Consider the following 22,413-nt stretch of genomic DNA (forward strand, 5'->3'; position numbering starts at 1 on the left):
TGTGATACAGGAGTCCGAGTCACCCTACTCGTCACCCATAGTCGTTGTAAAGAAAAAGAACGGTGATGTCCGACTTTGTGTCGATTACCGTAAGTTGAATACGCAAACCATAAAGGATGCTTATGCACTACCAAACCTCGAAGAAGCATTCTCCGCCCTCACCGGGTCACAGTGGTTTTCCGTAATGGACCTCAAGTCCGGATATTACCAAATTGGTATGGAAGAGAGTGACAAAGCCAAGACTGCTTTTGTCTGTCCCCTGGGGTTTTGGGAGTTCAACCGTATGCCCCAGGGGATAACCAATGCGCCGAGTACATTTCAGCGCCTAATGGAGAAATGCATGGGTGACATTAACCTGAAAGAGGTGCTTGTCTTTCTTGATGATCTCATTGTGTTCTCTGCCTCCCTGGAGGAACATGAGGCCAGGCTTCTGCACGTCCTTCAACGGCTAAGAGAATATGGTCTCAAGCTTTCTCCCGAGAAGTGCAGATTCTTCCAAACGTCTGTACGTTATCTTGGACACATCGTCTCAAGAGATGGTGTCGAGACTGATCCCGAGAAAGTCATTGCACTGAAAACGTGGCCAAGGCCACAGACCCTAAAAGAATTGAAGTCCTTTTTAGGCTTCGCCGGCTATTATCGCCGCTTTGTCAAGGACTATTCTAAAATAGTGAAGCCCCTAAACAGTCTCACTTCTGGCTATCCACCTCTCAGAAAAGGCCAGAAGATGACGACATGTAAAGGGAAATATTTAAATCCAAAAGAGCCGTTCGCAGAACGATGGACACCTGCTTGTCAGGACGCTTTTGAATGCATCATAGAGAAGCTCACATCTTCTCCCATCCTGGGGTTCGCAGATGCAAAGCTCCCCTATACACTGCATACGGATGCTAGTACTACTGGTTTAGGAGCTGCTTTATACCAAGAGCAGGACGGCCAATCAAGGGTCATCGCCTATGCCAGTAGGGGCCTTTCATCTAGTGAGGCCAGATATCCAGCACACAAGCTGGAGTTTCTAGCTTTAAAATGGGCAATCCTAGAGAAGTTCCAGGACTATCTCTATGGTAACAACTTCACTGTGGTAACGGATAACAATCCGTTAACTTACATACTCACCTCAGCTAAGCTAGATTCTGCCAGTTATCGCTGGCTAGCAGCCCTTTCTACGTTCAATTTCAACATCAAGTACAGGGCTGGAAAGAGCAATCAAGATGCCGATGGTCTCTCCAGGCGACCGCATGGAATGCTGGTTGAGGATGACGCTTCACTGGAAGAAAGAGAGAGAATAAAGCGGTTCACCTCACATCATCTGTCATCGTCACCTGACCATCTAAACTTACCTGAAGATGCAGTTACAGCCCTTTGTCACCGACACCTGATAAGAGAAACCGACAACTTACCTTCCATCACGTTGGTTGAATCCCTAGCTCTCAACGCCAACGCTGTTCCAGACATCTACAGTGATGAAGAATTATTAGGTCATGTGACAGTACCCATCTTCAGTGAGGATGACCTCCGAGAACGTCAGGAAGCTGATCCTGCCATCAAACATGTTATTCATCTGTTGGAATCTGGAGGCCCAGTACCTCGGAACATTGGGCCTAATTCTCCTGAACTCACACTGATGCTCAAGGAGTGGAAGCGCCTTGAGATGAGAGACGGTCTCCTGTACAGGAAGCGGAAATGTGAAGAGGAAACGATCTATCAACTCGTTCTTCCAGAGTCCCTCAGAGTCACTGTACTCAAGTGTCTCCATGATGACATGGGACACATGGGCATAGACCGTACCATTGACTTAGTACGGTCAAGATTCTACTGGCCACGAATGGCTGCGGATGTTGAGCACAAGGTCAAAACCTGTGGCCGTTGTGTTAGGAGGAAGACTCCGCCTGAGAAAGCAGCACCGCTGGTCAGTATCCAGACAAATAGGCCAATGCAATTAGTCTGCATGGACTACCTATCACTGGAGCCTGATTCCCACAATACTAAGGACATTCTGGTCATCACAGACCACTTTACAAAATATGCAGTAGCCATACCCACGAAAGATCAAAAAGCTACTACTGTTGCAAAGTGTCTGTGGGAGCAGTTCCTGGTTCACTACGGCTTTCCTGAACGCTTGCACAGTGATCAGGGAAGAGATTTCGAATCCCACACTATTAAAGAACTGTGTGCCATAGCCGGTATCAAGAAAGTGAGAACCAGTCCTTATCACCCGAGGGGAAACCCGGTTGAGCGGTTCAACCGCACGCTTCTTGGCATGTTGGGTACTCTGAAAGAAAAAGAGAAGAGTCACTGGCGTGATTTCGTTAAACCACTCACACATGCCTACAACTGTACCAGAAGCGAGGTCACCGGGTTCAGTCCCTATGAGTTAATGTTTGGGAGACAACCCAGGCTTCCAGTCGATATTGCATTCAACCTACCCGTAAGGGAAGGAACACCAGTATCTCACTCCCAATATGTGCGAAATCTCAAGTCTCGACTGGAGGAGAGTTATCAAACAGCCATTGAAAACTCCCAGAAGGTTGCTGAGAGGAATAAGCAGCAGTGGAATAAACGAGTCAGAGAGTCTGCACTTGAAGTGGGAGATAGAGTACTGGTGAGAAATGTCCGTCTGAGGAACAAACACAAACTCGCTGACAAGTGGGAGTCCGCTGTGTACAGTGTCTTACAACAGATGGGCGACTTACCTGTTTACAAGGTTCAGCCAGTAGATGAAGATTGTCCAGTCCGCACTTTACACAGGGATCTTCTGCTGCCATGCGGGCAATTGGTTGAAGTCGAGGATGAGGAACCCAATCAGCCAAGGCCGATTCGTCGTCCCAGGACAAGACAATGTTCTCCTCAGGTCCAAGAAGAGGAAAGTTCTGAGTCTGAAGAGGAGTACACAGTCCTTCCCGAGGAAACCTCAGCTCTCACTGAGAAGAGATTTACAAAGGTCTATGACATCCCTAAACAGCTGGTTGTAGCTGACAATCCTCCCACAGAAAAGGAAGTGGGCGAGACACTACAAACCCAATCACAAGTGGAGTCCTCTGCTGGTAATGAGCCTGCGTTGCCAGTTGAAAAAGAAAAGGAATTTCCTGAAGTGGTTGGAGATCACCAGTTGGAGAGTAATGAAAATGGAAAACCGGGAAATGACACTGAAATTCCAGAAGCTCAAGATACTCAAGGCGAGGGAACCGACTTACCTGATGACTGTGGGGAAGGCAATATGGTACGCCGATCTATAAGGTCACGGCGGCCACCAGACCGATTGAACTACCCACTGTTGGGTAAACCCTTCATCTCTTTTGCTCAAAGTCTTTTAGACAGTTTCAATCACGCACTCATTTCCTTAGGTGACTACGACAGTCATGAGGTTATAGCAATTTGAGTCAAGATGTTATAGCACATGAAGGGACTCATGCTGACTTAAGGGGGGAGTGTGTAACCCATATGGAAATATAGTGTCACTAATATATTCTCCTATTATTCATTTCTAATCTATGGTGTGCCAAAGTCACTTTGGTCACTTAAAAAATGTTAAACTTGATGTGTCAAAGTCATGTGGTCACTACAGGGTTAAATTAATGATACATGCACGCAGCACGTTATTCACATGTTGGCCGGTAGAGGTCGCATGCACCTTTCTCATTCCAGACATTCCTTCACTGAACGTCAAAGAGTGAAGGCACGAGTCATATCGTTGTGTTACAAAGACAAGGTTTATAAGTTAAAATACTTGTCACTTCTCAAACCGAGTGTTGGAAAGGCAGCATAAGATAGCCTGGTTCCAGTGGGAGCTGGATTGCTGTGTTTTGTGCTGCTGAGAACTTCAGTAAGTGTTACTTTGTGAGTGAGGCCTACTAGCAAGCCTGTTAGCCTAGCCATCCTGTTAGCGCTAAAGAGAGGAGTTTGATAACAAGACACAGAGTTAAAATGTACAAAACCAATTGGAGTAATATGATGTCTTGAGAGAATGCCCTGTGACATGTTAGCATGTTGCAGTTGGATAACTTTATTGTATTTTCGTTTTGTGTAAAAGAGAGGTTTATTTAATGTTACTGTGTTCAGCCTTAGCAGTGAGCAGAGGAGCTGCATTCATTTCAATGCTGCTAAAAGCACCCTCGTCATTCTGCTTAAAGGGGAACTGTTGATACATTTCATTTATTAAATTGATACAGTTAAAATGATAACCATTATAATACATGATGACCAAAATGTGATTTCAGTTAAATAATCATTTATTTTATTTTGTGATGGTTTAAAAAGTGATAATTCACAGTTCATAATTTAAAGATAAAAGGGTAAAAATCCTTAAATGGACGTAACTCATTTCATTCATTGAAGTCATAAGTAAGAGGTGAAGCTACTATAGTTTTCATGATTTGATGCTGCTGTTAAAGTCTTACAGACTTATATGGAGTACAGTGTGAACCGACCAGTATTCATATATCCATAACTAAATGGTTAAAATGAGTAACTGTGTTTATTGATTTAAAATTGAAGTTAACATGGTACCATATGGAAGAGAACTAAGAGTAAAAAGAGTATTCTAACTGATTACATTCTGTACTGCTATGTGCAGATTGGTTTTTGTATGATCCTGAAGTCTGGTTCCAAACTGGACTTGAGTTATGATGGCGAGCCAGTCCCAGTGAGTGAGAGTCTGCGGAGAGGGAGCGTTTGGATGTAGTGTGGCCAGCTGCATCGGTCTCCACACTCTGCAGCGACCTATAACTGAACTGATCCACCATCAGAGTCGCAAGTATCGAACCGAATCAGTATGGAATAACGGATTACAATAGAACTAAGGATTCCCAACCAAGGAATATAGACAGTGTTCAATTCATTACTACCCGGGTAGAATTTACTTTTTCAAAGGACAATTTAAAAAGGACATTTCTTCTATTTTGCTACTTTTGAATTTTTGCAACAGAGCTCTATTTTTATTTATTTTTGGGGGGTATTTACAATTCAAAAAGCACACTGTTCATGTGTTATTGTTTATTATTGTGCAATAAATTTGCCAGCAGTTGTTCTGTGGTCCACTAAGTACGTAACGTCTCATTGCGAGTCTCTCAATTATACAGCCAAGAACCTAGTAATCTTAATTGTTGTACTAACCTGCTATCCTACAGTAGGGGTGCTACACTAACATAGCATTATCATTTTGATTTGAGCATCGAAATTCACGTACAAGCCCAGCAGGAACACATGCAACCAAGGCAGTGTCAGTTTGAAATTCCTCGTCTTTGAGCTCACGCCAGCGAGGGAAAGCCGGGGCAATGTTGATCCTGACTATCCTATTATTAAGCTCATTTTTTCTTTGTGTCTCCTCAGACAAAACTTTTTGTTTTTTTGGTTCTTTTTGGCGCTTTAACCATGATAGCAGTAATTGCACGAAGGCGTTCTTCTTCTTTTAGTTTTCTTGCGGCACGCAAGCTTTAATATAGACTTCCGTATTTTTAACGAATGGAGAAAGGCGGAGTGATGTATGCCGTAAGGCAGGGGTCCCCAAACTTTTTGACTCGGGGAACGCATTGGGTTAAAACTGTTTGGCCAGGGGCCGGGCTGTATATATATATATATATATATATATATATATATATATATATGTGCCGTACCCCCGCGACAACACCTCCAGTGCCATCTCCCTGAGCACCAGCTCCCCCCAGGGCTGCGCTTTGAGTCTGCTGCTGTTCACACTGATGACCCATGACTGCTGCGCCAGGTCCACTACTAACCACATTGTGAAGTATGCGGACGACACAACAGTAGTGGGCCTCATACGTGACAACAACGACATGGACTACAGGGAGAAGGTGAAACATCTGGTTGACTGGTGCAGAACCAACAACCTGGTCGACTCCAGGAGGCACCAGTCCAGCCACACTCCACTCTTCATCAACGGCACAGCAGTGGAGATCGTAAGCAGCACCAAGTTCCTGGGGGTGCAGATAACTGACAATCTGACCTGGCCTCTACACAATGGAACTCTTATAAAAAGAGCTCAGCAGCGTATGCCCTTTTTACGTCGGATAAAAAGAGCACAGCTCCCTCCCCCCATTCTCACCACATTCTACAGAGGCACTAGAGAGCCTACTGACCCAACTGCATCTCTGTCTGGACTGGAGCCTGCTGTGCTTCAGACTCGAAGTCTGCAGAGAGTGGTGAGGACGGTGGAAAAGATCATCAGGACTCCTCTTCCTCCTATCCGGGAGATCGCAAAAAGCCGCTGCCTGACCAGGGCTCAGAAAATCTGTAGAGTCTCCTCCCACCCCCACCAAGGACTGTTTTCACTGCTGGACTGTGGAAGGAGGTTCCGCAGCCTTTGCAGCAGAACCTCCAGGTTCTGTAACAGCTTCTTTCCTCAGGTCATAAGACTCTTGAACGCATCAAAATAATCCCATCAATTCCCCCCAAAAAACAGATTAACTCACTGGACTATGAAAACAATATACCGTATTTTTCGGACTATAAATGGCAGTTTTTTTCATAGTTTGGCTGGGGGTGCGATTTATACTCAGGAGCGACTTATGTGTGAAATTAACACATTACCGTAAAATATCAAATAATATTATTTAGCTCGTTCACGTAAGAGACTAGACGTATAAGATCTCATCGGATTTAGCGATTAAGAGTGACATATTGTTTGGTAAACGTATAGCATGTTCTATATGTTATAGTTATTTGAATGACTCTTACCATAATATGTTATGTTAACATACCAGGCACGTTTTCAGTTGGTTATTTATGCGTCATATAACGTACACTTACTCAGCCTGTTGTTCACTATTCTTTATTTATTTTAAATTGCCTTTCAAATGTCTATTCTTGGTGTTGGGTTTTCTCAATAAATTTCCCCCAAAAATGCGACTTATATGTTTTTTTTCTTCTTTATTATGCATTTTCGGCCGGTGCGACTTATACTCCGGAGCGATTTATACTCCGAAAAATGCGGTAACATAAACGTGGATGCATATGGAAAACTGCATTATATTTATCTGTACAGTAACCTATTTTTTTATATATGCACCTTATTGCTCTTTTATCTTGCACTCAAACGAGCTAATGCAATGAAATTTTGTTCTTATCTGTACTGTAAAGTTCAGATTTGAATAATATAAGTATAAGTCTAAGTCTCTAAGTGTAATATATATACACAAACGTTTGTATATGTATATATATATATATATATATATATATATATATATATATATATATATATATATATATATATATATATATATATATATATATATATATATATATTCCTCACGCATTAATTGACTGAAAGAGTGCGTACTTGATGTCACGTCATCGATGGAAAAATGCATTTTTAGACCATAAGATTTGCCTGAGCGGCTAGGAGACACGAGAGTAACAAGCGGTAAAAAAAGTTATTAGAAAGGAAAGATTTTTTTAAAAGTGCCAGTAAAGGCGATACCGACGCCCTCAGGCCATGACAGAGGTGTCGTTCAACTAGTTTTTAGTCGATGTATCATCCCAAAAGGTATGGAAATATTTTATGAAGGTTGAAAAGTTACTTAGCGCTGCTTCAAAACCGATTGTAATGCTTGGAGACCACATGCACAGCAATGACATGAGACCAATAGTTCAATGTGTGAAGATCAACCAAAGGGCCAGTCCACCTTGTCTCTCGGCACAGCAGGGGCCCAGGAGTAGTGGTACTCTCGGCTCACCAACAGAAGAGAATGCCATGGTTGGTAGCAGTCCAGTACAGCCTGACCTTCCTCCTTAGCCACCACCGGGTATTCTGCAGAAAGGGTACATGGAAAGGGGAGGATTGAGAGAGGATTAAACGTTTTCATCCATATGGACAAGCAGTGTTGAAACACACTTGTGACCACGTGTCTGTGTGAAGAACGGTACACTCCATCCACACACAAACAGCGATACGCACCGCCACAATCCTCTCGGCCAGATGGAGATGGACAGATGTGCATCTTGTAGTTGCATGTGATGCAATCCATTACTCGTCTTTGCAGGAGCCCTGTGATGCACACATCATGTGCTCACAAATGTGCCTCCAACCGTGAACGCTCTTGTTTGGCTGCAGGGAGAAGGAACACTCACCACACTTGTTTGGACACAATCCTGAGGGAGACAAGCGTGAAGAATGCATTTCATATGTTGGCATGACTTTATGGTGATGACGTGCACTCACTAATCCTAAAGGTAAATACCGTCCCTGATGAACACTTCCAAGTGTTTTTTTAAGATTTGCCTGCCTTTGTCCATAATAGTAATGGCTGCCATTGTAATAGATCCTTGGGAAAAGAGAACTGTGTCAAAATCTGCTGAATGTTGAGGGACTTGCCAAACAAAGTACAGTGGAGCATTTAGGGTTAAACTATCTTTTCCTGGATGCTGTTTGACCAAATTTGTTTAAAGGGGCCCTATATGCAAAACCAACTTTTCTTACCTATTGGTACCTGCTGTTGTGTATTTGGGATCTGTATAAGTCTCGAAAATGTTTAAATCTAACCATGGAGGCATGACGGAGATATTTATAAAACAATCTTGCCTTTCTTCATAGTTCTTCCAAACCAGCTTTTTGGAATTTGCCCACCTTGTGACATCCCCTGTTGGGAAAAACGTCACCGTTTTTCATTATCCATATATGGCATGAATGTATTGTAATCCGCGATTTAGTCAATAAGCTCCTTATTTTTTGCTACCCTCTTGTGGTGAGGAAGACTGGCTTGTACATGCACATGCATCCTCTGGTGTTGCCATTTCTAATAAAAAGTAGCATATAGTTTTTTAACATATATCTGTCAGTAGACTCGCAATGGAAGCGCTAAACACTACAACATGGATAATGGGTAGAAGACACTGACGAAGTGGAGGCACGTAATTAAGACCGCATCCTAAAGAGACGGTCAAAAAGCAACTTGAAGATGGTCTTTTTGACTAAAGGACCACCATTACATGTTATGTAGACCAGTATTTTTCAACCACTGTGCCGCGGCACACTAGTGTACCGTGAGATATTGTTTGATGTGCCGTGGGAAATTATGTAATTTCACCTAATTGGCTCAAAAAATATTTTTTCAAATCATTAATTATAATTCGCAAATAATGTGCCGGTGTAGTGTCTGTGCTGTCTAGAGATCAGCAGATTAACCATGTAATACTCTTTGTTATCGGTAGGTGGCAGCAGGTAGTGAATTGTTTTCTAAGCCTACTTTGAAACAAGAGAATTAAAGATGCATGGATGGTTATGGTTTGAATTCATACCGAACAATTGCGTCAGGTATTTAATGAGAACGACTTTATATTGTCAATATAGACCAGGGGCCCCCCGCCAGTGTCCAAAATCCGGCCCGCGGGAAGTCCCAAGTTAAAAAATAAAAAATAAACATTTTTTAACCCAATGCAGCCCCCGAGTCAAAAGTTTGGGGACCCCTGATATAGACTATTGAGTTTCGTTTTCAACATGTTCTGCTGGTGGCCAGGGTCAATTGGGTCAGTGCTGGTTGCTTGGGCATTTTGGTGGGTGTGGCACCGGCCGAAATGTTGACATGCAGAGTTTCAAGCACTCTTCACTCTCTAGCGGGTGACTTTGCAAATGATGCTACAAATTAGTAGTGCTGCTACTTTTTGTAGCAATGCTTTTGCCGCATACTAGACATATTACGCTTGTCTGTTCAACATCTTCCCGCTTGAAGCCAAACCACCGCCAGACGGTGGACCCCGTGCTGTTTTTCTTGGGAATTAATTCTTCCTCCATTTGTTACCAGATTCACATATTTCTCTCTCTCTTATTTACCACTTGCCACCGCTCTGCTTGCACCACCTGCCACTGCTAACGTTACCCATGCTGCTACCTCTCTGCTCGGCGAGGGCGTATGACGTTGCACGCGCGACAGTATGTGACGTATGTACAAGGTGCGCTTGTTTTATCTCTCTGTGAGAAGGAGTGACAAAAAAGAGTGAAAATAGCCTGAAGTGTAATGCCCGCAGCTAAAAGCAACTGCGTGAGAACGTATACTCCAATACTCACAATATAGTCATTTTCTACATCGCACAGAGACAACCCACGATATATCAAGTATATTCAATATATCGCCCAGCCCTAATGTGAAATAAAGTGCTGGTTTAAGAGGACATGTTTAAACGTCACCAGCAACATGAAAATAATTGACCTTTAACAATGGTGCTTTTATAGGTAAACATTATTATACACACAAAGATTTTAGCCAGGAACACCAACCTGTCATGATGCTGTGTGACAGGCTGCGTTCTGAAACGTACTTTTAAAATGTAATTACAGTTACTCGTTACTTTACCAAACAAGTAACTGAATTACTCTTTAGAAAATGCAAGTACCGGTAATTACTAGGGAAAGTAATTAATGTGTTGCTTAAGAAAAACCCAAAATATCTGGCATAAAGCAGTTGAGATAAGTTTCATATGAGAGCAGTGTGTGCGTCTGTGTGTGTGCCTTTAAAGGCCTACTGAAACCCACTACTACCGACCACGCAGCGTGATAGTTTATATATCAATGATGAAATCTTAACATTGCAACACATGCCAATACGGCCGGGTTAACTTATAAAGTGCAATTTTAAATTTCCTGCCACACTTCCGTTTGAAAACGTCTATGTATGATGACGTATGCGCTTGACGTCAATGGTTGATACGGAAGTATTCGGACCCATTTAATCCAATTCAAAATGCTCTGTTTTCATCCCAAAATTCCACAGTATTCTGGACATCTGTGTTGGTGAATCTTTTGCAATTTGTTTAATGAACAATGGAGACTGCAAAGAAGAAAGCTGTAGGTGGGATCGGTGTATTAGCGGTGGACTACAGCCACACAACCAGGAGGACTTTGAGGTGGACAGCAGACGCGTTACCGTGAGTACAGCTTTGGCTTCCAAAAATGTTTGATCGCTTGCCCGTACATGCGTGTCGCTATGTGCATGTCACGTACGTAACTTTGGGGAAATATATGTTTCTTGCCGACTCTGATGGCGGCCGGGGTGTCGTCAAAAGCTACAACGCCCGCCGCCGCCGTCCCGTAACTAAGTTAGCTTCAATGGCGTCATTAGCAACAGCATTGTTAAGCTTCGCCAAGCTGGAAATTATTAACCGTGTATTTACATGTCCATGGTTTAATAGTATTGTTGATCTTCTGTCCATCCTTCCAGTCAGGGGTTTATTTATTTTGTTTCTATCTGCATTTGAGCCCGATGCTATCACGTTAGCTCAGTAGCTATAGAGCTTCGCCGATGTATTGTCGTGGAGATAAAAGTCACTGTGAATGTCCATTTCGCGTTCTCGACTCTCATTTTCAAGAGGATATAGTATCCGAGGTGGTTTAAAATACAAATCCGTGATCCACAATAGAAAAAGGAGAAAGTGTGGAATCCAATGAACCCTTGTACCTAAGTTATGGTCAGAGTGAAAAAGGATACGTCCTGCACTGCACTGTAGTCCTTCACTCTCACTTTCCTCATCCACAAATCTTTCATCCTCGCTCAAATTAATGGGGTAATCGTCGCTTTCTCGGTCCGAATCTCTCTCGCCGCATTGTAAACAATGGGAAAATGTGAGGAGTCCTTCCTCCGGTGACGTCACGCTACTTCCGGTATAGGCAAGGCTTTTTTTTATCAGCGACCAAAAGTTGCGACCTTTATCGTCAATGTTCTCTACTAAATCATTTTTAGCAAAAATATGGCAATATCGCGAAATGATCAAGTATGACACATAGAATGGATCTGCTATCCCCGTTTAAATAAAAAAAAATTCATTTCAGTAGGCCTTTAAAAGGCGCTGCCTGTTGCCTAGTGACGTGTGACGTCAGCGAGTCCACGGTCAGACTGAGTCTCACAGGCATTTTATATTGAGATGTTTATGTTTGCTAAACAGTCTAGCAGCGGCAGTTTGTTGGCTCTGACGGTAGCTCTTTTGACTCTCACTGGTTTGTGTTACCTATGCTTCAATAGATTGAATGTGCTTCCATGGCCGTATGTTCTTGCCAACAAACATGGTATTGTTTGGATGGCAAGTTTGTCACTTCAATCATTAATTTGTTGTTCAATATTCCTTCTGACCCTCATAGTTACTAGCGCCCAGTGCAGTTTGTGTCAAGTTTAAAGGTGGTGAAAAAAACGTTGTCTTTTACTGACCAGTGTTGTTTCTTCCAAGTTGGAAGACTGAGTGTGTGAATTAGGGAGTTCCAGCCTTGCTCCCTTCTGTGCAATGCGCAGGGGAGAGGGACACATACACTTTCAGCTCAGAGTAATCAGTGACACTTCTGCGTCAATCACTTGTCCATTTGATTATGTTATGGTTTAAGTTTATTTCAATCATGCTATACAGATGGGCACAAATGTTACTCTAGTTTGATCAAATCTGGATGGATTTATCATAAGAGCAAAATGCTAATTAAAGGGTTAAAATCTGTATGTATGCTTTTTTTTTTTTTCAATACTCGCCCAACCTATTTTTAGTCGCAAACAAGACTAAAATCCCTGGGCTTCAGTCCAGGTAAGCCTGTGCATTAAAGCGTTCCTATGTGACGCGTATTGTGTTGGAATATTGACCATATTGTACGACCTCGGCTGACATTCTACTTAAGAAATTCCGCTATAATTATATATGCATGGAAACAGCGTGTTAGATTGCTTACCCGTGCGGCCTTTTTTCAGGAAGCTGTTAAACTCACTCTGGTACTCTGTTTTGACTCTGTACAAGGTGGTGGGATCTAAACAATAAGGCATGAGTGGTTAAACACTAAGAAGGAATGTACAGTAAGTACAGTACTTTGAGAAGGTACTTGATTACAATTGGAAATAACCACTAGCAAGAAGGTAAACTTCCAGAAATATCACACTGGGTAGTTCTCACCTATGACGCCCTTCAAAAAAAGGCTAGTATTCTTGTAATTTGCATAAGCCTGATTGTTAATTTTTTGCAGGTCAATCTGGACAGCAGGAGTTGGGCCAGTGAGAGTGAACTCTTCATGCATGCTCCTGATGCTGCGGTCACACTGCAGACAGGCTTCGCTCACAGTGGCACAGCAGAGCATCAGCGCCAGCACCATCACCTGTTTTAAGCAAAAACAAGCTTAAAACGCAACTGCTTCTCATCACGAATAATGCCACATATATTTTTCAACTAACCAAATAAATGGCACATTACCACTAAAATGTACAAAACCAAAACCAGTGAAGTTGGCACGTTGTGTAAATTATAAATAAAAACAGAATACAATGATTTACAAATCCTTATATTCAATTGAATAAACTACAAAGACAAAATACTTAACATTCGAACAAGAATTTTTTATTTTTTTGCAATTAGCTCATTTGGAATTTGATGCCTGCAACATGTTTCAAAAAAGCTGGCATAAGTGGCAAAAAACACTAAGAAAGTTGAGGAATGCTCATCAAACACGTATTTGGAAAATCCCACTGGTGAACAGGCTAATTGGGAACAGGTGGGTGCCATGATTGGGTATAAAAGCAGCTTCCATGAAATGCTCAGTCATTCACAAACAAGGATGGGGCGAAGGTCAACACTTTGTGAACAAATGCGTGAGCAAATTGTTTGACACCAACATTTCTCAACCAGCTATTGCAAGAAATTTAGGGATTTCACCATCTACGGTCCGTAATATCATCAAAAGCTTCAGAGAAACTGGAGATATCACTGCACGTAAGCAGCAAGGCTGAAAACCAACATTGAAGGCCCGTGACCTTCGATCCCTCAGGCGGTACTGCATCAAAAAGCGACATTAGTGTGTAAAGGATATAACCACATGGGCTCATGAACACGTCAGAAAACCACTGTCAGTAACTACTGTTTGTCGCTACATCTGTAAGTGCAAGTTAAAACTCTACTATGCAAAGCGAAAGCCATTTATCAACAACACCCAGAAACGCCACAGGCTTCCTTGGGTCGGCCCGAGCTCATCTAAGATGGACTGATGCAAAGAGGAAAAGTGTTCTGTGGTCTGACGAGTCCACATTTCAAATTGTTTTTGGAAACTGTGGACGTCGTGTCCTCCGGAACAAAGAGGAAAAGAACCATCCGGATTGTTAAAGGCGCAAAGTTCAAAAGCCAGCATCTGTGATGGTACGAGGGTGTATTAGTGCCCAAGGCATGGGTAACTTACACATCTGTGAAGGCACCATTAATGCTTTTTTGGAGCAACATATGTTGCCATCCAAGCAACGTTATCATGGACGCCCCTTCTTATTTCAGCAAGACAATGCCAAGCCACGTGTTACAACAGCGTGGCTTCATAGTAAAAGAGTGCTGGTTTTGTACAAGATGTTATTGACAGCACCGATATTTGGCATGTTGATGTATATAGGTATCGGCCTCTTTTCATTGGTAGCTGTCTTTTTGCGTTTGACCTGCATGCGAATAATTGAGTTTTTTCTGCAGCGCTTACGCTGTATATACTGTAAGTAAAGAAGAAGAGGCAGCATTCTTATACTTTCAGTAACATCTACAAATAAATTATATCAGCAGGCTTAAAAAATCTCTCGACTATATGCGACGTGAAGGTGCCAAGAATGTATTTTATTTACATTTTTGCAATAATTCAGGGTTCCTCACTAGGAAACCTTACAATGTATTTAAATCCATAAACTGCTATACAATTGTATAAAATGGAGTAGATGGGAAGTTACTATGGCGTAGATAAATCCCATATTTTTAGCAATTTTCCTAGGAGATTTCCCATATTTTGAAATGTAAATGTTGATGCTCCTCTTAGACCGGGGGTCAGCGACCTGCGGGTCTTTAGCGCCTAGTGCAGGGGTCGGCAACCCGCGGCTCTAGAGCCGCATGCGGCTCTTTAGCGCCGCCCTAGTGGCTCTCTGCAGCTTTTTCATAAATGTATGAAAAATTGAAAAAGATGAGGGGAAAAAAATATATTTTTTGTTTTAATATGGTTTCTTTAGGAGGACAAACATGACACAAACCTCCCTAATTGTTATAAAGCACACTGTTTATATTAAACATGCTTCACTGATTCGAGTATTTGGCGAGAAACGTTTTGTCCTACTAATTTTGGTGATCCTTGAACTCACCGTAGTTTGTTTACATGTATAACTTTCTCCGGCTTTCTAGGACGTGTTTTATGCCACTTTTTTTTCTGTCTCATTTTGTCCACCAAACTTTTAACGTTGTGCATGAATGCACAAAGGTGAGTTTTGCTGATGTTATTGACTTGTGTAGAGTGCTAATCAGACATATTTGGTCACTGCATGACTGCAAGCTAATCGATGCTAACATGCTATTTAGGCTATCTATATGTACATATTGCATCATTATGCCTCATTTGTAGATATATTTGAGGTAATTTAGTTTCCTTTAAGTTATCTTAATTCAATTTATATCTCATGACACACTATCTGTATGTAATATGGCTTTTAACTTTTTGCGGCTCCAGACAGATTTGTTTTTGTATTTTTGGTCCAATATGGCTCTTTCAACATTTTGGGTTGCCGACCCCTGGCCTAGTGGCTCCCTGGAGCATTTTTTAAAAAATAATTGAAAATGGAAAAAGATGGGGGAATTTTTTTGGGGTTTGTTTCGGTATGTTTTTTTTGTTTGAGAACAAACATGAAACAAAACCTTCCCAATTGTTAGAAAGCCCACTGTTTAATATGTTTGTGCGTGTGCTTCACTGATGAGAGTATTTGGTGAACATCGTTTTGTACTACTAAGTTCGGCGGTTCTTGAACTCACCATAGTGTGGACTGTTTACATATAAAATCTTCCACTCCTTTGTCTCATTTTGTCCACCAAATGTTTTATGCTGTGCGTGAATGCACAAAAGTCAGCTTTGTTGATTTTATTGACTTGTTGGAGTGCTAATCAGGCATATTTGGTCAGTGCATTACTGCAAGCTAATCAATGCTAACATGCTATTTAGGATAGCTTTGTGTACACATTGCATCATTACGCCTCATTTATAGGTATATTTGAGCTCATTTATTTTTTTTACTTTTATCCTCTTTGTATATGATTTATATGTCACATGACACATTATCTGTATGTAATATTGGCTGCATTTCAGATAGTTGCTTGTGTGCCATGTTGTTCCAGACCACAGCAAACATTACCAAGCTTGCCAAACATTGTAATACATTTATTAAAAGACATCCTTAACTTGGCCACACTCATCTATACCTTTGGCCATTAAAAGCCAGTCATTTCCAGGAGTTATCTCACCTTCTGAGTAGCCTCTGATGTTGTAAAAATGTGTAGAATAAATATTACATTTCAACATTACTGTCAACGAAGATTTGTTTCAGCCTGCGACACAAAACATTTTGATAGTAGGCTATTATAGCTAATATAGACACTTTCGTCATGTGTTGCCGTCATTATAAGACTTATATATGGCTTTTCATTTTTTGCGGCTCCAGACAGATTAGTTTTTTGTATTTTTGGCTCTTTTAACGTTTTGGGTTGCCGACCTCTGTCTTAGACAAACATAATAAAGGTGTTTGTGAAATCCCCTTACGTTGTTTTGCGCTAAATTAACAACATTAGTGCCCCTATGTTGCTACTGTTTCGGCGTTTTTTCAAAAGTAATGTTAAAAAACAACTTAAAGCCTTTTCCCACTGTTTTCGACGTATATTATTAATGTTCAAATAACTTTTACTGCAAATGAATATCGGCTACAAATATCGGTTTTAGGCATCCTTGACTACGAATAATCGATATCAGTCCTGAAAAAAAAACAAAAAAACAATGTTTATCTCCACAATCAGGAGTCAAATTTCAATTATTGAAAGGTGTTTAGAATATTTTGCATTTTGCTCACCATATTTACAAGAGATGAGAAATATCTAATCACCTTAAATATAATAATATACACAGTGGTGCTGTTAACATGAACCATCAAAGTAAACAACAATAAAATATCTCAAAATGGAAAAACTGGCTTTTAATTTTTCTGGCAAGATCTAAGTCTAATATAAATGTGTAAATACCTTTTTGCAGCACTACGACATATTTAGGGTCACATTAATGCAGATTTTGGTACAATTTGGCAAATAACTACAGGACCAGTATCGCCCACACTGATGTTTTTTACTTTAACATTTTTAGGATCATTGAATGATGCTGTGATTTTTGCCTTTTAGTTTGATTATTATGATTATAAATCTTAATAAAACACAAGATAAATATTTTCGGCAAAACAAAATTGTATTTACATACCAACTTGTGAACAATTCAACAATGTGGACATTTGTAACAAGATGAAAACAGATAAGAGGCTATCCACTTACTTACCTACAATTGTTGAAGCAAAAAAGTCAATGTGTAAGATAATTAAACAAAAGCAAAAACCATTATTGCCTCTCCTTCAAATCCTTTAGCTTTTTGGCCCCGATGTAGTGATGTGCGATAACACTGATTTTATTTTTGATTTGAGTTAAATTTAGGCAGGTATCGGCGATACCGATCATTTGTGCAAATATACCTAAGTTTCTGGTCAAATTTAAAAAGTAGTGTTTTTTAGTGATGGTGCTCTTTAGTCATATTTTTGCACTAAAGAAACGTATCCATTACTTTATCTCTCGGCCAGGGGTGTCAAACTCATTTTAGATCGGGGGCCACATGGAGAAAAATCTACTCCCAAGTGGGCCGGACTAGTAAAATCACGGCACGATAACTTAAAAATAAAGACAACTTCAGACTGTTTTCTTTGCTTAAAAATAGAACAAGCACATTCTGAAAATGTACAAATCCATGTTGTTGTTGTTTTTTTTACACTTACATGTTGCGGTTAATAGTATTCTATCTTTATTTGTCGTTATTTATACTGTCTGAATAAATTATGTGATAATGTTCATCAGTCAACTCATTGGTGTTGATTTTCAATATACCAAGAAAAACAAATATCAAAATAAAATTACAGGATGTTATTAATGTAGTTTGCTCAATTTGCTTGACTGGTACACGAACATCATGTGGTTAATTGTTTGTACATATGTAGCGTCATCTACAAAAATACAAATAATCTAGTGGACACATTTAGAAGAGCAGTTTCTTTCATTCAAAAATGTCGGCTCATTTTTGTACTTAGCAAAATCTTTCCGCGGGACGGATAAAACCTGTTCGCGGGCCTGATCTGGCCCGCGGGCCTTACGTTTGAAACCACTGGTTTAATCCCTTCTATCATTTAATTCCACAAACTGACATGCTCAATTTCTTAAGTGTTGTGCAATAAAAATAAATTAAATTGTGTTGATGATTTACTGTATTCCCAGAGTTTGGAAGCAATTCATGCATAGAACACAACAAAAACACGTAATATTTGACAAAATGACACTTCCAGCACTATGAAACGCAACACTTGAGGGACTTAAGGCTCAATGATATTATTTGATTTTCCTACCTGGAAGAAGAAGATCCAAACTAATGTTGAGGTTTTCATAATCCCCCCCCCAAACATTTTTAAGTATGTATTTAGTACCGTGTCATGGCTTGGTTGTCGTCTTGTTCCACGCGGTGCTTTAAAGTACGTCTTTAAGGCTTTGTATTCCTCTGACGTGAGCAAAGTTTGCGTTAACCGTTTAAAACAATTACGTAGCGTTTGTGGCGGGCATAATTGCGTATACTGACTGTACTTGAAATATAATAATTAAAAAAAAGCTCACCACAAAAGAGGCATTCAATTAACAATGTGGTTTATTTTTTATTTGTTTTTTGTTTTTGTTTTTTAATACTGCATCATCCATCCATCCATTTTCTACCGCTTATTCCCTTCGGGGTCGCGGGGGGCGCTGGAGCCTATCTCAGCTGCAATCGGGCGGAAGGCGGGGTACACCCTGGACAAGTCGTCATAACGAGAGGAATTGTGTGATATTTATGTCTTTTGTGCAGACACTCATAACATAAGTTTACAGCACTGGTACAACAGCGCCCTCTCCTGGCTATAAAGAGGCACAACATGAGGTAAAGTGCAGAATATCTCATTTTTGTGTTTTAGTGGAAGCCCTTAGGGATATTTTCGTTCACTTTTGTCTAAAAGCGCCAAATTTGGCACAGGTGTAGCTCAGGGCATACTTAAATGATTTAGCTAGGGCGCCCGCGCCGGTGACCTTTGGGGTTGCCACAGCGGCCAATCAAATATGGCCATTGGCCGCCACTTGTAATAGCTTTTGTCTCTCATTTGAAACAGATGAGCTACAAATGTAAACTTGGTGTCTATTTCATGTGTCTTGACAATTAGAAATGTGTTGGAATGCTCATTTTTATTTTTGGGTGTGTCTAGACCCCTAATTTGCATATTTCCAAGTGGCGTTTTGCTATTCTGAAGACATTGGACGTAACATGGGCATTGTTATGAGTAAAACCTGGTGCAACATGCATGATTCCTTTCTAATGTTTATAATGTTTATATGAAATGTCGTGGAGGGGGGGTGGGGGGTCGGCTGTGGTTGTGACATTTTGAAGACATTGGTTTCGCTTAAAGGGCAACTACTCTTTGGCTACTTGCGGGGAGGCCACGTGGAGGCTGTCTTCTCTCCCTTTTTTATATTTTTTAATTATTTTTTTATATTTTTTTGGAGGGGGTGGGGTTGTTGTTTTTGTTCCCCAACTACTTGACAAAAGCTGCACCCTCATTGTTGGTGCATGGCTTTGAGGAGTCCTGGTCCTTGAAGGACAATGTCATTGATTGTCCAGAATAGGGCAGCAAGGCTGGTTCTTGGTTGTTCACTAAGGACCAATGTGAACCAAATGCGTGCTTCTCTTTCCTGGCTAACAGTGCAGAACAGGTTGTCGGCTAATACTCTTATATTGCTCAAATCAGTAACTCCTGCTTTTCTCATGGCCCAAATGGTTCTCAGTAGCACTATACATAATCACAGTACCAGGGTGTCCAGTGAGGGGCATTTTGTACTCCCTTGTCCCAGGAAGAATGCTTTGCGGAAATCTTTTATTTATAGATCTTTATCGCTCTGGAATAACCTGCCTCAAATTCTCACCAGCATTGAAAGTAAACAGGTTTTTAAAAAGAGAGTAATATTTTATCTGAGTCTTTAAATTAGTTTGCTCGTCGATGATTTGTTTGGTTTTATATTGTGTAGTTATATATATATATATATATTAATTATTATTCTGTGACTGTAAATTGTTTGCTTGTTTTTTTATTGATGCTTTTATTTTTTTATTTTTTTTATGTAATGTGTTGTTATAATTATATGCTTTTACTTGTAATTGTATTGAATTGTGGACCCCAGGAAGACTAGTGGGTTGTTGAGGCAACCAGCTAATGGGGATCCTTAATAAAAATTCTAAATCAAAATACTCTTAAAGGTTCAGGAACAGATACCGTAAGACAGTTGGAAGGTAAGCTGCCATCAAATTTGTGCCCTGGTTGTAAACAATACTTGTGTAAAACCAAGGCAGCCCTTGTCAACAAAAGTGCCTCATCTTGATCAATCTGGTTGGAATCATGGCCTCTAGCTACACTGTCTGCCACTTTTTGCTTGCTTGCAATGTACGTCTCCCTCCCTTTCTGGTGTTCACTCAGTCAGGCAGAAAAGAGAGGAGATGTGTCTTGACGCTTGAGTAACTCATCTCCCAAGAAGTTTAAAATCTTTACTAGATTCTGCCCAGCTTTTCATTTTGGAATCAACATTATTTGTTAATGCCTTTTTCGTATCCTCCCCTTCACATATCACACAATGAATACCACTGGTTTGGGGATGACTTGATCGAAGCTTTTTAGGACTTAATAAGGAGGGGACAGCATGATCCTCATGCTTTCGAGCCCTTTTAACACGATAACTACTATAGTAGCTTCTGTAGCGTTTGTGGTATTTGGCCTTATTTAATACAAGTGTTGATGCGATACCTGAACCATCATTCAATTGATCAATGTGACGTTTATACATGAAGGTATAGCATTCCCAATTTCAATGAAATGTTTGAGATCCTTTTCTAGCGACAAAAGTCCTTCACTTTTGGGTGTTTGTAAGGGGTCATCAGACTGTAATTGGCAGAGACAACATAAGTCCCAATTGATGCAGCTACTGCTACTATTACTATCAGATGACGTGGAAGCCATATTTTTTGATAATAGCTACACTGAAAAATGCATTACATGAAAATAAAGTTGACGATTTTCAGTGTTAGATTAGGCAGTAGAATGACTGTACATAGATAAGCTCTTCTGTATGATTTTCACATCAGGAGAAGTCAGGAGTCACAACAGTAGTCTGTTGAGGGATCAAACTATTATCACACTGTGTGGATAACAGTGTCGGAGCCTTCTCTGAATACGTTTCTGTTTCTGTTGAAACAAAAACCTATTCTCTACTTTTAGGTTTCTGTTTCTGTTTCAACAGAAACCTATATTACAGGGGGGAAGGGCGGGTAACACTGACTTTCTCTACTTTTACTAATGTTACAATGAAATATATGTAGCTTTACATTCTATCTGTGTTGAAATATATGTGCAATACATTTTGGTAGATAATGGCTATGTTGTTAATATGGGAATTAAAGTGCTCTAATAAATAAATGATCATAAATCTGATCATTCCAGTATGTTTCTGATGCTCAAAAAACCTAAAATAGTTTGCCAAAAGTATCAAAAGTTAAGGTCCACCTAATTTTTACCTAGCCGCATCTTGGAAATATGCTAATTAGGTGTCCAGACACACCCAATCATAAAGATGATTTTTCCATCATATTTGTAATTGTCAAAAAACATGAAATAGACACCAAGTTTGGATTTGTAGCTCATCTGGTTCAAATGTAGAGGCAAAAGCGTGTTCAGGTGGTGGCCATTTTGGATCAGCCGCTGTGGCGACCCCAAAGGTCACCGGCGCGGGCGCCCTTACCAAATCATTTAAGTATGCCCTGAGCTACACCTGTGCCAAATTTGGCGCTTTTAGACAAAAGTGAACGAACACACCCTAAAATCTCCCTAAGGGCCCCCACTATTTGCTAATAGTCATATACTGAAAGATCAAATTATAATATGTTATAGAAATTAGGGAGATATTGATCGTACTATTATTGTAGGAATACTAATTTCGTATGTTAATTTTTTTTAATTTTAATTAATGTGTGTATATATACATATATATGTATACATATGTGTATACATATATATACTGTATATACTGTATATATATATATGTATATATGTACATATATATATATATATGTATATATGTATATATATATATGTGTGTATATATATACATATATATGTGTGTATATATACATATATGTATACATATATGTATATGTGTATATATGTATATATATATATACATACATATGTATATGTATATATACATATACAATATAATATACATACATATGTATATGTTTTTGTATGTAAGTATGTATGTATGTATGTATGTATGTATGTATGTATGTATGTATGTATGTATGTA

At 40.2% G+C, this 22,413-nt stretch overlaps 1 protein-coding gene across 3 annotated transcripts in view; it reads right to left on the minus strand.

Moving 5' to 3' along the window:
- LOC133632863 (izumo sperm-egg fusion protein 1) overlaps positions 1–18,506 on the minus strand; it is a 32,513-nt gene extending 14,007 nt beyond the window's left edge. For 2 of the 3 annotated variants that reach the window (XM_062025628.1, XM_062025629.1), the window contains exons 1-7: positions 18,393–18,451; positions 12,871–13,069; positions 12,653–12,727; positions 8,196–8,279; positions 8,086–8,106; positions 7,913–8,002; positions 7,641–7,765 (exon numbers count right to left, since the gene is read on the minus strand). In XM_062025628.1, coding sequence (XP_061881612.1) covers positions 7,641–7,765; positions 7,913–8,002; positions 8,086–8,106; positions 8,196–8,279; positions 12,653–12,727; positions 12,871–13,069; positions 18,393–18,449 — 651 coding nt within the window. In that variant the 5' untranslated portion in view covers positions 18,450–18,451. The other variant, XM_062025630.1, reaches the window with a different exon arrangement.
- Between the last annotated feature and the right edge of the window lie 3,907 nt (positions 18,507–22,413).

The sequence above is a fragment of the Entelurus aequoreus genome, linkage group LG17 (assembly GCF_033978785.1).
Source record: "Entelurus aequoreus isolate RoL-2023_Sb linkage group LG17, RoL_Eaeq_v1.1, whole genome shotgun sequence".
Lineage (NCBI taxonomy): Eukaryota > Metazoa > Chordata > Actinopteri > Syngnathiformes > Syngnathidae > Entelurus > Entelurus aequoreus.